Here is a 15,503-nt window from a genome sequence, read left to right as displayed (position 1 = left end):
AGCGCTGAAGAATTGATGCTTTTGAACTGTGGTGTTGAAGAAGACTCTTGAGAGTTCCTTGGACTGCAAGGAAATCCAGCCAGTCCATTCTAAAGAGATCAACACTGAATATTCATTGGAAGGACTGATGCTAAAGCTGAAACTCCAATACTTTGGCCACCTGATGTGAAGAACTGATTCATCTGAAAAGACCATGATTCTGAGAAAGATTGAGGGCAGGAGGAGAAGGTGACAACAGAGGATGAGATGGCTGGATGGCATCACCCACTTGATGGACGTGAGTTTGAGCAAGCTCCGGGAGTTGGTGATGGACAGGGAAGCCTGGCGTGCTGTGGTCCATGGGGTTGCGAAGAGTTGGACACACTGAGCGACTGAACTGAACTGAGTGTGTTGAACGTAGATTCCAGTGGCAGGGAAACTGGTGCACTGGTATGTTGCCATTGCCTGGTGCCACATCTGGCATGTAGCAAGTGTGTAGTGAATATCTGTTGAATCGTGACTGTTTTTATTTTTTTTTTAATCTTTTGGCCATACCACACGTGGCATGTGGGATCTTAGTTCCCCAACCAGGGATCAAACCCATGCCCATTGCATTGGCAGCTCGGAGTCCTAACCGCTGGACCATCAGGGAAGTTCCAAATAGTGACTGTTTCTAAACTTGAGGGAAGACCCAGGAGAGAGAAAGGTTGAGGATCCAAGAACACAAGGAGAGGAGATGGGGAACATTATGGCAGAGCATGAGTACCTTAGCTGAACTTTGAAGAAAGGAAGGGAGAGAGGGAGAGGCATAGAAAAGTGGAGAAGGAGGAAAGGACTGATGGAGAAATTTCTCGCTGAACAGTCTTCAGTTTCTTAGTATGGAGGAAGTGTCATCTCCTGTAGGGCAAGAAAAGTTTGGCAGGTTGGGGAGAGTGGCCCCTCCTGACCAAAGAGAGCCACACTAGGATACTGTCCAGGGGAGCAGTAACGGCTTAATCTCCGGTGACTGATCAGAACAGCCCCTGATGCATATGCTTATATGTCGAGCTTATGTCAAGGCATCTGTTGTATAAAGCATTTATTCATTTGTTTCCAATTAGTATATCGAAAATTTGGAAAAATGTACTAAGCTTGAAATACTGAATCTCAGCCATAATCTAATAGGGAAGATTGAGAAGGTGGACAAGCTGTTAAAGTTACGTGAACTCAACCTATCATATAACAAAATCTGGTGAGTAAAGCCTCCTCCGGGTGGCACTGCACGGTCGTCGTCTTTGGTAATGAGGTGGGTCCACACTGCCCGTGTTACTGCAAGAAGCCTTTGGAAGAGCCAGCACTTTGGTTACTCACTTGTAGTCTAGCCCTTCACATAGGATAATTGTCATGTTTTGGCATTTCTAAAGTACAGAATAATACCTAGTATTACCAAAGAAGGAGCTACACTTTTTGATTACCAAATTTTATCTTTGTTCCATTTTTGACAGGAAGTTTTCCCAGCTGCAGTCTGTGATGAACTGCCTTATTCATTAAGAAAGTTGGCATGAAGCAGAGTGTTTTAACCCTGTCATTTTGATCCTAAAGATATTTTGACCTGTTTTGAGCCTGTGCATTTTATCCTGATGTTCTTTGCTCATTTCTGTAGTAAATATGCCTTCAGTCTTGTTTCTACTTCATAATATATATTACTCTGAGAAATAAACATAATAAAACTGACAGAGGCTAAAAGTACACATAGAAAACTCGTTTTAGGCAAAATGATACAATTATCAAGTGTTGAAAATCTTTACGTCTGTATATTTTCCCTCCACGTAAGACTTGGTATATATAATGGCCAAAGAACAAAACAGCCTAACTGTAGCAGAAGCTCTAATATGGAAAAAATGAAATGGTGGGAAAATATGATTAATGGATTAAATCCTTAATGTCAAGTTTGTATAAAAAAAAATTGATCCTGATGAAAATATTTTCAACAAAATAAAACTGTAAGTAAGTTTGCCCAGTATAGAGAATTGACAAACGAATTAAATTGCAATCAACTCAGGAAAATATTTCATCAATGAAAATTCACCAATGCAGGTGATAAATGTTTTCTTAAATATTGACTAAAACATCTTTATTCATAAATACAGTACATTCTGGGGTTCCACCCTCTCACAATGGCAGCCGTATCTCATGGCTGGCATAGCTGATCTTTGGTGGTGACTTAAGGTCGTAGTTGAGGACCTCTTCTCGAGTGCAGGGCTGTGGAAGCCTGTAGAAGGCTGCGTAGCAGGGTGTGCTGCTGAGCTTCCTGGCTCTCCCCTTGCTGTCCACTGGCAGTCTTCACAGTGTTTGGGGAGACTTTCCCAGGCAGCCTCTTCTTTTCTGTGTTGTGGGACACTAAAGTCCAATAGGTAAGATAGTTGGGATTCCTGGGCACGGACAGTAATGAAGAGTTTACTGGAGCTGTTCTGCTAAATTTGTTTTTAGCCAGTATTTTAAAATTCTCATTTGTAAATTATAGTTATGAAAAGCAACTCCACATAAAACCAAGCCTGTTTATTTTTAAAATACAATGAAGGGACACTATCATTGTACTTACTAAGTTTGATTTTACCCTTTGGTTTCTAGCAAAATTGAAGGCATAGAAAATCTGCACAATCTACAAAAGCTGAACCTTGCAGGAAATGAAATTGAGCATATTCCAGCGTGGTTAGGGAAGAAGTTAAAATGTTTGCGAGTCCTCAATCTGAAAGCCAACAAGATATCATCAGTAAGTTGTTCAAAGTAGCAAGAATATTTACATTTTTTGGACTTGTTGAGGTAAAAAGATTAAAATCTAAGTGTTTTTTTTTTAATGGGACTTCTTCTGATGTCCTTGACCAAACATCAAATGCAGATATAACTTAGTATTCTCTATGGTAATTAAATATACACAGACCTGGTTTTGCATGATTACATGGTAACTGAGAGTTGATCCCATAGCATTTTCCCATCTTTCATTTCATTTGAGCCTCTGAGTACTTTTCTTACAGAGACAGTGCAAGGGTTATTTTTATAATTCTGTGAATTAGGCACCATTTTTTAATTCCCATTTTTAAGTAAAGTCTTGGAGAGGTTAACTCTCAAGTTAACCCAAAGTCTTTCAGCTTGTGCCAGAATCCATGTCACTGAATGCCTGGAGCAGAGTTCTTTTTTTTTTTAATTTATGAGTTAATCTGAATTAACCTTGATTATAGTATTAAGTGTTACAGGAATTGTTAATCACTAGCTTTTTGTAGTAAAGCAACTTTATCATGGTTCATATAAGCTGATGGTGACATGTATTTTTCTCTGTCATAAAATATATGAGTATATTTTATAATTTTCTTGTAACATTTATAGTTAGATATTCAATAAACATTGCAAAGTGAAAGCATTAATTTATTTAAATCTGTATTAAAATGGAAACAATACTCCTGTAATTTAAAGAACTTAAGCCTTAGAACAGAAAATAAAAGAGGTGACTTGTAGTATGGGTCTAGATTTGCCTTCTGTGATCTTTGGATAAATTTTCATCTGTCTAAAACTCACTGTTTAAATTGGAAAAAAATAGTTTCTCCCCTGCCTTCTTTATGGAAGTGGTATAGGGCTCAGATGGAATGATAAAATGTGAAAATAAAAACTTTAAGGAATATAGCCTTAGAGTTATTTAGTATTTTACACTTTTACCGGCATAAGGTAGTAGTAATAAGTAACTTTTGTTTAAGGCTGTGCAGTGTCTCTGCTTTCCTGTTTCATCTTTATGAAGGTCTGATAAGGTGACTCTGCCATTTCACCGTGGCAGCCCAAAAGACTCAGACCCGAGCTCCATGCCACGTTACACGGCGTCACCGTGGAGATCTCGCAGTTTAGCGGGTGATGGGAGGAGGTAGCCAGGAATTCATCTAACATGGCCACACATGTTCCTAAAGTAGTTGATCCCTAGATAGTACTGTTAGCTATCAGGAAGCTCATTCAATAAATGCTTATCTATTATTATGTCTAGTTTTGTCCACTCTCTCGTCTGTTCGTGTTTGAATTGGCTTCAACGAGAGCCTCCGTTCAGGGAGATTTGTCTGCATGGGCTATTAGTAGTAGTATTCTCAACCTTTTAAAATCCCTCTCTGGATAAATGTAAAACCTCACTTCAGAACTTTGAATGTTTCTATGTACCCTTATTTCTTTTAAATCAACTATAACAGTTATCTGAAGATTTACAAAACTTCTTTTTTATAGCCATTTATGTTTTTGATTTGTTCATTCAGTGTAATGAAAGATAATAGGATTAGAGTTACCCAGTCTTGAATTCAAATCCTATTTCATTCACATATACTCTTTGAGCTTTGAGCAAGTCACCTAAACTCTTTGAACCTCAGTTTCATGATCTATAAAATTCAGATGCTATGTCATAGGTTTCTGTGAGGAGTCACAGATGACATGGCATGTGGAAAATGCCAAATATTGCTCTTGATACATTCTAGATCCTCAAATATTCCTTTCTGTTCTCCCTTCAAACTACCATTGGATAATGGGTGTTATGAATAGGTTCCTTGTCATGATAATAGCAATTTCCTTGACTTATTACTTTCCTTATGTATGTTTATGATGTTTAAATTCAATTATGCCAATAATATTATTAATATCATTTTAGCTCCAAGATGTAAGCAAGTTGAAACCACTTCAAGATTTGACTTCTCTGATCCTAGCTGAAAATCCAGTTGTGACCCTTCCTCATTACCTTCAGTTCACCATTTTTCACCTCCGATCACTGGAAAGTTTGGAAGGTCGGCCAGTAACCACTCAGGACAGGCAAGAAGCTTTTGAGAGATTCAGTTTAGGTAAAGTGACATATTTTTTAAAAAACTAAATTTGGATGGGAGAGGAATTTATTTTCAGAAATGATCCAGAAAAGATATATTTGTTATTAACTTTATAATGCTATTAAAATTTGCATAGAAAATGGCACCACAGATCAGTGAACTCAGCGAATACTCATCAGGCGTGTGCTGTGAGCCAGGCTCTGTATGTGGCACTAAAGATAGGGCTAGCAAGATGTAAGGCACTGGCCTTCAGGCAGCTTCTGTTTCAGTGGAGAAGACAGACAAAAGACAACTAAACCCAGATAAAGTAACAGAGCTGAACCCCTTTTATGGAAAGTGGTGTAAAGGAATGGCTGTCTGAGGAAATGACATATAAGCTGAAGGCAAAGGCGGGAGAGGATGAGGGAGAGGGAAAAGCTTGTACTTTGCCGTTGGGAAGATGCTGGTGAGTTAAGAGACAGAAAGAAGATCAATCTGACAGGAGGATTGCGCAAGTTGAAGTTTGGAGAGATGGGGGCGAGATGACACGGGGCCTGGGCTGTTAAAGTTTGGAGAGGTAGGGGCGAGATGACACAGGGCTTGGGCTTTGGGTGTGTTCCAGGCACTGCAGAAAGTACTGACAGCATTTAAGCAGGTGTTATATGTTAAGATTATTTCTGATGCAGGATGGAGAATGACTTAAAGCAGGGCAAAATGGTGATAAAGGGGCATGTTGGAAGGCTATTGGCTTAGGAATGTTGGTGGCCTGTATTTAGATGATAGATGTGGAACAGACAGATCCACTTTGGAAGTGGAGTCAGCAACACTTTCTAATGGATTAGATAATCCTCAGGCTTCTGGCTTAAGTAAGTAGTTTGCTGGTAATATTGTTTTGAAAAAGGGAGAACTTAGAACTCTGAGTTTGAATATCTGTGAGGCAGTCAAGAAGAGAATCAGAAATGTGTGTCTGGGGTTCAAAGAGATCTGTCCTAGAGATGTAAATTTGGGAGTCGTCAGCATAAAAATGATACTTAATTCCATCTGAATCAACTAGCTCTCTCGGGCAGGGCAGCCGTTGGGGAGAGCAAAAAGGGGAGCCAGCTTAGAAAACAGAAAGAGAGGCCATCAAGGGAGGACAAAACCAGGAAGTAGTGGGTTGCAAAAGTCTGAAGTTTTCAGAAGAGGAAGTGGTCAACTATGTTGAATGTCACTGAGACAGAAGAAGAAAGATGAGCGCAGAGAAGGGCTTTAGACTGGCAACATAATGATGAGCTCAACAAAAGCAGTTAAGTAGTGGTTGGAACAAATGCTAGATTATAGATTGAAGAATGAATTGGGAGGAAGACATTTGGATAAAGATTTGAAATTTCCTCCCACAGTTTCTCTCCCCTAGTACCTAATAAATGAGTTTTAAAAAGTTAAAAAAAATTTCGCCAATCACTTCCACACCAGGAAATTGTCAGAAGCATCAGAGCTGGTAATCAAAGACACAGAACATTCGAGAGCGAAGTGGAGAGAGATCGTGGCTTAGTTTCTTTGGTCCTTGGGAGGCCAAGGAGATGAGACCAGAGAAGAAGCATAAAGACTGTCTCTTGATAAGTGCAGTGGGACACTTCCTCCATCAGAAGGAAGAGAAGATGTGTGTAGGTGTTAGTTTTGTTGCTTTGGTGGTAAGAAAATGAGGAGTTTCTTCTGGTGGGGTCTGTCTAAAGTATGAGATCATCAACTGAAAAAAGAAAATAGAAGTATGGGAGTTTTGAAGGGAAGAGGAGGTATGAAATAGCCTAACACAATAGTTATGTAATAGTTACAGGCTATGAACCTATATGTTCAACCATTTGAAACTGACATTAGTCCTTGTTTATTGATAAAAAACAGCAGTTTCATGTGGTTTGGTCCAACACTTGAGAAATGTGGTAAACTTTCATTAGTTTGGGATCCCCCTAACTCAACATTTGTTTCCCAGAAGGTGATGTTTTGGAATCATTAAAAAACATAAATGATGCAAAGGGAAGTCATGTTGGGGGAAGTGTTTAAAGTACTTACGATTCATTCTCAACTCTGAATGTTAATTAGGAGCTTTTAGTGATGCTGAGCTCTCGGGATCCAGTGGTAACACAGATAGATGCAGTTTCTGCTTTCATAAAACTATAGTGGGCAAGGCAGACACCAACTCCTCCTGTGACGAGGGCCACGGCAGAGGTGCAGGGTGGCATCATAGCATTCCTGAGAAGCATCTTCTCTGGGGAGGGTAGAGTCGGGGCTGGGTTCTCATAGTGTTTTATTTTAAAAAACCAAACCTGGAAGATGCAAAACAGGCCAGTAGGAGATGGAGGAAGACACTTCCAGGCAGAAGGTGTAGATGAGAACAGGCATCAGAAAACTGAAGAAGTGGAATCATTTCAGAAATGTGTGCTTGAAAACGGGACTGGAGAGGGGATTTGGGACCAAATCATGAAAAGCCTTGTCAGTTCTTGATGTAAACCTTTTGGATCCTATCCCAAGCATCACAGGAAGCCTTAGAAGGATTCTTAAGATGTCTTCCCTGGTAGCTCAGCTGGTAAAGAATCCACCTGTCATGAAGGATAACATGGTATTTTATTTTGTAAGCATGCTTGCAGCATCCTTTAAAGTGTAATCACTAATATCAAATAAAATTTTGCGTGTTTTTTTCTAAGAGACTTGGAAAAAGCCGCCTCATTTATCAATACTAGTTAAATGCTAGGAATTAAAATGTTATCTTTTAAAATCGTTATCCAGATGATTATGCCTTCCTTCCTCTTAGTATAAATCACTTTCTAGCTCAAAATAGTCTTTTTTTCCCTAAACCATAGTGAATAATTTAAAAAGTAGAATTGTATTTTTACTGTTCTAAGACTTCTTTTGCTGTTATTTAAGAAATAGTCCTGCCTTTCTTCAAGTAGAAAATATAATGATTCATAAACTATTCAATTTGTACTGGTAGAAGAGGTAGAAAGACTGGAAAGAGACCTGGAGAAGAAGATGATGGAAACTGAAGAGCTTAAAAGCAAACAAGCACAGTTCCTTGAAGAAATTAAAAATCAAGATAAATTGAACAGATCATTAAAAGAGGAGGCTATGCTACAAAAGCAGAGCTGTGAGGAGCTCGAGAGTAACCTTAACACGAAAAATGAGCTGGTAAGTCCGTGTTTTACATTGCCGTGACTGTATTCTCTTGAAATAGAAAATTCTCTGTTCTTAGGGCTGAAAACACAACTTCCTGGCCGTAGAACGGGGAGGATGTGGTTTCACGGAAACAGCGTGCTGCAGTCCTGACGCGTCGCAGTTGGCTGCGCGCTGCATGGCACGGCTGCCCAGAAGACGCGTGCTGTCTGCGACTGTGCCCGGAGCCTGGTAGTCAAAGGGCTGTTTCATGGAAGAGGCGCTGGAGTTACTGATGAAGCTCCCACGAGATAAAATTAAATGGCAAATAGTATTATATGGAAGCAGGTTTTCATTTGGTAACGAAGAGGAAATCTAATAGCTGTCTTGAGATAAAATGTGATGACTCTGGATTGTGTTCCTCTCATTGAAACAGGCATGTACTCAGGGTTTAGGAAAAACATTAAAAAAAAAGTTAGGGAGATGACTAAAATCACCTTACAAGACTTTTTCAACCTAGAGAATCTGATCCTATAAAATTATTAGGCTACTTTCCTTGAAGGAAAAAATAGCTGATGGTACTCTTTTCTTTTTTTTTCATTTGACAATTCTTTCTCTGATCTAAGCATAACTTTAGAGAACTATATTTCTCATATAATTAATAGAATCCTTTATACAGTTAATTTTTTTTTTTTTTTGGCATCCCTCTTTCAAAATTGGCATTCTGGCTTAATTACTTGATTTGTTGACAAGAATTCTGCCTAAACACTTGTATTTTTAAACAAGGGGGCGGAAAAAGCATTCCCTTCTCTGTGTGGAGAGAGAAACTGTTGCTTGAAGTCTACACACCTCTTTCTTGAGCGCTTCTTTATCAGTGGGGACATGGTAAAAATCAGGACAGCTTCCCCAGCTCTGTTAGCCAAACATTCATAACGTTTGTGGCTTTCTTCACATGCCTTTTATTCGAAGGTAGTTTCAGGTATGCCTACCGTATTCTGAAGGCACATTATATATGATGTTAATAATTCAGTGATTGTCAATGGTCTTATACATACATCTGTTGCACTCCTTTCCAGAATAGAATGGATTGATGAGTAATTAAGTCGTTGAAGACGTATTACAGTCAGTTTTATTTTAGCAGTGAACTCTTTGTGCCGTCACTTAATGTTTGTATTTAAAATACAAAAAACAGTACTTACTGTGGTAAGGTTTTGGTATCACATTACATTGGTGAACATTTAATGAATTTTCCTGAGTTACTGATCTTTTTTGGTAATATAAAATTCACTTTTATTACTAAGATAAAGGAAGATTTTAACTTCCATATGCTGAGATTTTCCATGCATGTTAGTCAACCTGTTGGAAACCTTGGCAAAGTATTGTATTTATTTATTTATTTCTAATTGAAGGATAATTGCGTTCCATATTGTGTTGGTCTCTGCCAGGCATCAGCATGACCCAGCCATGGGTCTACCCACGTCCCTCCCGTTTGTGCTCTGTATCTGGTGCTATCCCAAAATTAGGAGTGCTTGCACTTACCTAGTTTTCTCTTTTGTTTCTTTATAATGTTGCTATGTTTGTGCTGTAAATAAATGTTTTGTAAGTCATCAACAGTTTTTGCTGTTTCTTTTCTGTAACTGTTTTTGGTTAGAAGGCAGACTGTGCTGTTCTTTAAGTCTTTATGTTATTTTTATCATTAACTATTTAAAATACATTATACACAAAGTTAATATGTTTATTATAACAAATTCAGACAACACAAATGTATACAGTGGAAAATGAAGATTTCATTCTTTCCTATCCCATTCTTTGGAGGTGAATATGTATCCATTTTGTTTTCTATGCTTATGCAATATATATTAATTATACATGTAATTGAATATATATACACATATATATACCTTTGAATGTTTTCTGATTTAAAAAGGATCTTACTGTATATTTTTTAAAATTCTGCCTCTTATTTTTTATAAAAATAAGAGTATATCATTGGTCAGCTCTCCCAAACTACATGCACATGTACTTGTGTGCTCACATACATGCACACACGGAAGTTCTCTTTCTGTTCAGTCTGTATTGTGTTCCGTTATGTGGATTTTGCGTAATTTATTCAGTCTACTGAATATTTAGGTTGCTGCCACTTTTTTGTTATTAGGAACAGAACTGTAGATAAAATCTTATTTAAAAAAAAATCTTTATGCCTTATACATTCATACTAGTAATTCCTTAGCATAATCTCTGTAAGTTTAAAATTTTTTAATTTTGATAAATATTAATGCACCCCTCAAAAAGCTTATAATTGCTTCACACTTCTATAGGAATGGGTAAAGGAACCCAATCAGTTGATATTATTCAGTTGATATAATTCAGTTGATATTATTTTGAACTTGTAAATAGGGTAGAAAAAAAATAGAATCTCACTGCTTTAATTTCACAATGTTTTTAGTTATTGAAGTACTGCATATATGTTTATTAGCTGTTTTATATTTCTTCTTTAAATTCATCTTGTTTTACTTGTTATTTTATGATTGCAAAGAACTGTTCTATGTTTTAAAAAAAGAATTCTGTGTCTTATTTTAAGAACCTACATTTGAAAAACAGTTTCCATTATCTTATGCAGAATGTCTGGTGGTAATATCATCTATAGTTGTAAAATATTCTAGTTTCATAAAGTAATTCCTCATGTAGTATGCAGATTAACTTCTAAGTGAAACATCATAGCGTTGAAGGAAAACTTGGTGGTCATTTAACCTGTAATGGTCCTTCTCTCCTGCCACCAACAAATAATTAACTTTAATATTAATATTTCTCATTGTCTTTTTCAAGTTATTTAAGTTATTTAACTCTTGTTGTTTCCTCAGTTTTAAAATGAGGACTATTTACCTGCCCTATGACTAAGTGAGGTTATGAATCTGAAAATGATTTAAAAGGAACTAAATTAAGTAATATGGTAGTAAATTTGAAACTCATAGGTAGGATAATGATAAAATGCGTCCATATAAAAATAATGCAGGTGTTAGTAAACATATCTTCCTAAGGTAAGCTGTCAGTAAAGAGCAACTTACATTGTCACAGCCTCATTCTCTAGAATTCTCCAGGTGACGCTGTCTGTCTGCTTCTTCCTCCTTTTAGCCCTTGTCTCGGTTTCTTGCAGACCCTTGTCTGCCGATTCTTTATTCTTCCTTAAAGGTAGTTTGTTCAGGGCTGAATTGTACACTGTTTTTCATGGTTTGCATGATAACTTGTGTTAATATACTTACGTCCATTTTAAGTTTTGAAACTGGCTTGCCTTTTGAGAAATGTGCTTGTGTCTGTACATATTTTTTTTTAATGAATGTATACATAGGAGAGTGAGTATGAATGTGGGGGAAAGAATTTGTATTATTTTTCCTACTGGTAAATATGTTAACTTCAGTCAACTCTTGATTATCCACAACTGATACTGTGACTAGCCTACTTTCCAGGGCCTTAGACTCCCAGCTGTTCTCATTTATGCATTTCTTCAATGGACATTTACTGAGTGCTTACTCTATGCTAAGCCTACTGCTGTAAAAGACACAGAGCACAGAGTATTTACTGGTAAAGTTGGCCCTCGAACAACATGGGGGCTAACCCACGTATAACTTTTAGTTGACCCTCAGTATCCTTAGTTTCTTGGTATCCGCGGATTCAGCCAACCACTAACTGTCTAGTCCTACAGTAAATACTATTGGAAAATACGTGTAAGTGGACCTGCTCAGTCAAACCCACATTGTTCAAAGGTCAGACTGTATTTGCCTGCAGAGGCCAATTCATGTATCCTCCATGGTTCAGTCACATTTGTTTTTCCCCACTGCCACCAAAGAAGGCAATTGCAACCCACTGCAGTATTCTTGCCTGGAAAATCCCATGAACAGAGGAGCCTAGCAGGCTACAGTTTATGGGGTCGCAGAATCGGACACAACTGGGCAACTCAGCACACTGCCGCTGATCTTTGAGGAGAAGAGCCCAAGAGTCGTTGACACTGTGGGTTGTGAGTTGCTTTCTTGAGACTAGGGACTCGTGAGCACTGGTGAAAGCATCTGTGTGGGTGATGTGCTTGGCACCCACAGCAGGACACGGAAGGCAGTGTAGTATAACAGAGTTAGATTTGAAATCAGGAGACTTGGAATTGAGCTCTGCCTCTTCCGCTACCAGCCGGGCAACTTATTTAACCTCTCTGTGCAGCTCCGTCATCTCATAGGGTGGTGGTGAAGATTTAGTGAGATAGCACATGCCAGATGCTTAGCGCAGAGTCTCGCATACCGTGAGTTCTCAGTCAGGATGGCCTGTTATCCACGGTAGCCTTTCTTCCCCTCAGGTGGATAGTCAGGAGATGACTGAAAGCTAAATCATGCACGACTTTGATTTCGTGGGCCTTATAAAATGTTTTGTTTATGTTTTACTCTCTTCAGCTTGCGTTTTTGTATGAAAGAAATTTTTCTGCATGCATATTTTTTGTCTAGTGTCTACTATTGGATGCTGGGGGCAATGAAAAAGCAGAAATCACTTAGTGGACCTTTGAAATAAATCAAGAATTGGTGTAGTAGAAAGGGAGCTGGTACTGGTAGTTAATAAAATATTTAATTTCTACCACTATTTAACGTCTGACAAGTCAGTTAACCAATCTGGGATTCAGTTTCTTTTTTAAATTTATTTATTTTAAATGAAACAAAGATGAGTGTTTTTAATGATAAAAGGTACAATTCACAAAGAAGATATCATAAACCATTGGACACCTTAACAGCAAAGAAACAAAGATATATAAAGCAAAAGTCAGAAGAAATATAAGGGAAAAGAAAAAATACATAATCATATTGATAGATTTCTCTGAGAATATTTTATCAAGTGCAGAAAAAATAAGAATAGGAGCATCTTAAGTGATGTCATTAATAATTTAAATATAGTAGATTTATATTTAACTACTCTATATTAATCATATCCTACACAAATATATTTAAAATTTTTTATCTCATGCATTGTTATTAGATGTCCATAGGACATGTAGAAAAACTGGCAAAAAGATAAGCATTACTAAATTTCAAAAAGTAGAATTCTTTTTTTGTGTGTGTGATTCAGTTATATATATATGTGTGTGTGATTTTGTAACACACATATATATGTGTTATTTTAAAATTTATTTTCCATATTAGGTCATTACACGGTATTTACTGTAGTTCCCTGTGCTGTATAGTAAACCTTTGTCGCTTGTTGCATATTGTTTTAAATTAGAAATATAGCATTCTATTCATACTGTCAAACGTGGAATCAAAATGTCATAAATTTTTTAGTTAGGCAAGAATTCATAAGTTTTCTAAAATATATATATTATTCATATATTTATATATATGTATGTACAAAAGCTTTTCTATTATGCTTGATAAAGTCTGCTACTGCTAAGTCACTTCAGTCGTGTCCGACACTGTGCGACCCCATAGACGGCAGCCCACCAGGCTCCCCCGTCCCTGGGATTCTCCAGGCAAGAACACTGGAGTGGGTTGCCACTTCCTTCTCCAATGCAGGAAAGTGAAAAGTGAAAGTGAAGTCGCTCAGTCGTGTCCAACTCCTAGCGACCCCATGGACTGCAGCCCACTAGGCTCCTCCGTCCGTGGGATTTGCCAGGCAAGAGTACTGGAGTGGGGTGCCATTGCCTTCTCCCTTGATAAAGTCTTGAGAACATCAAAAAAAAAAAAAAGATGGAGAAATTGAAAAACATAAACTAAATGAAATGGGAACACTGAATATGAAATAGAAAGAGTGAAACAAACTAGATAAAAGTAAAAGATCCTCATATAGTCCAGTTGTTTTTAAACATGGCTGGCATTAGAAACAAATCTGGAGCTCTGGCAAAAAAAAAAAAAAAAAAAGGCAATACTTGGGCATTTGTAGTTTATTTATAAATTCAGAAGATTAGATGATTTGTTTTCTTTTAGCTCCTAAAATTTCCAAGAATAACTAAAAAGTTGTGGTAGAGTAGGATTACTTTATTAAAAATTTAATAATATCACATATTTGGATCTGATTGAGCTTATTTATATCCCTTATCCTCTATTACAAAAATAATGTTCTGAACACTTAAAACCAAGATGTTGTTAGCCAAAATATGACAGCAAGAGCAGCACAACAGTTAAAACCAATTTCCTATTTTCATCCTTCTCAGTCCTTCTAATTTCTTTTTAATTAATGTCTAATATCACGCCTATCCATGAGGCTATTGTAAATAAATTAAGTGAATTAGTACCAATTATTGGAAAAATCAGGAAGCAGATCCTTGGTAGACTAGTTACTTAAAAATAATTGATAAGAATTATTTTCACATTTGGATTAAACAAATTTAAATGATTTTTTAAAAAACTTTTCATTGTATCCTAAAATAACATAATGAACTTCAAAGGTCTCTTATGTGATCTCTTATGAAATGATAGTTTTGTATTTCATTTTTTATAATACTTTAGAATTAAGATAAAATGCTCTTAGTGTTCTGTGTGCTGTGGGATTTTTTGAAATCAAATAATCAGTTATGATCAGAACTTGCCACACCAGTCTACCTTTATACTAACTTATTGAATCTGTGTGTTGTTTCTTATCAAATTGGGCCAACAGCTAAGACAGAAGACCATGGAACTAACGCGAGCGTGTCAAAAACAGTATGAACTGGAACAGGAGTTGGCTTTTTATAAAATCGATGCTAAATTTGAGCCACTGAATTATTATCCCTCAGAGGTGAGTTATTTTAATTTTGTAGTAATCCAAATTAAAGTCAGGATAGAAGGGGGCAGGGGAGGGCAGGGTAGTGGTGATGTTTAAAAAAATTTATTGTTAATCACATTCTTGTTATGAGGATATCAGCAGAGTAAATGTATTTTGGTTCAATCTGTGAATGATCTAGCTCAGTGAGATAGAGCAGTGTCCATAAGAGTTTAAAAGCCCCAAAAGGATATTTGCCCACATCCATATTTGTAACCTGGAGCAACCTTCTAATCCTCAGTTACCTCACTCAAAAGTGTAGTTTGATCCACTTCCTTAAATCCAAACTTCCAGGAAAACTGCACTGCCTGCTTCGGTGTCCATGGCACAGTCATCTCCCTGTACTGTTTGTTCAGGAGTCACTGGGTTCACTATTCATCGGTCATTATTTATACAAATACCGTGAATGTCACTGCAATCGACAGCCATTTAACTTCCAAGATCCAGTGATTCCAATCAATATCGTGTATCATTTAGTAAAAGTTCAGTAATTAAAATTTATTAGACTGAGATTTTACTTATATGCCAGCCAAGAAACCAAAATACAACACCTAGACTTCTGATTTGAGAGATTCAGCAGTACTTTAAAAAAGCACATATCTGTAGGTACTTCCATAATCAATCAATCCAGCTCACTCTTCAGGGATAGGAAGAGGAATCTTTTTGAGACCATTTTTTTTGTTCTAGTTCCTTTTTAGTATTAAGAATACGATACAAGAATTTTATATATAATTATATGTATTTTTTTAACTTCTGTATATGCAAGATTAGTATTTAAACAATCCTGGGCTGTATTCTTCACTAATAACACGAAAAATGTCACTTGACTGCATAGCG

The 15,503-nt window shown here is 37.1% G+C and overlaps 1 protein-coding gene across 8 annotated transcripts in view; it reads left to right on the top strand.

Annotated features, from left to right (window-relative positions):
• CNTRL (centriolin) overlaps positions 1–15,503 on the top strand; it is an 89,785-nt gene that overhangs the window by 13,102 nt on the left and 61,180 nt on the right. For all 8 annotated transcript variants that reach the window (XR_011465021.1, XM_070374978.1, XM_070374980.1 and 5 more), the window contains exons 4-8: positions 1,080–1,210; positions 2,590–2,731; positions 4,631–4,817; positions 7,744–7,937; positions 14,523–14,642. Coding sequence is in view for 7 of the 8 variants with exons in the window: in XM_070374978.1 (XP_070231079.1) it covers positions 1,080–1,210; positions 2,590–2,731; positions 4,631–4,817; positions 7,744–7,937; positions 14,523–14,642 (774 nt within the window). In the remaining variant the exon portion in view is untranslated. The remainder of the gene's footprint in view (positions 1–1,079; positions 1,211–2,589; positions 2,732–4,630; positions 4,818–7,743; positions 7,938–14,522; positions 14,643–15,503) is intronic.

The sequence above is a fragment of the Bos mutus genome, chromosome 8, assembly GCF_027580195.1.
Source record: "Bos mutus isolate GX-2022 chromosome 8, NWIPB_WYAK_1.1, whole genome shotgun sequence".
Taxonomy (NCBI): domain Eukaryota; kingdom Metazoa; phylum Chordata; class Mammalia; order Artiodactyla; family Bovidae; genus Bos; species Bos mutus.
The sequence above is the reverse complement of the archived record's forward strand: the minus strand, read 5'-3'. Positions and strand labels throughout refer to the sequence as shown.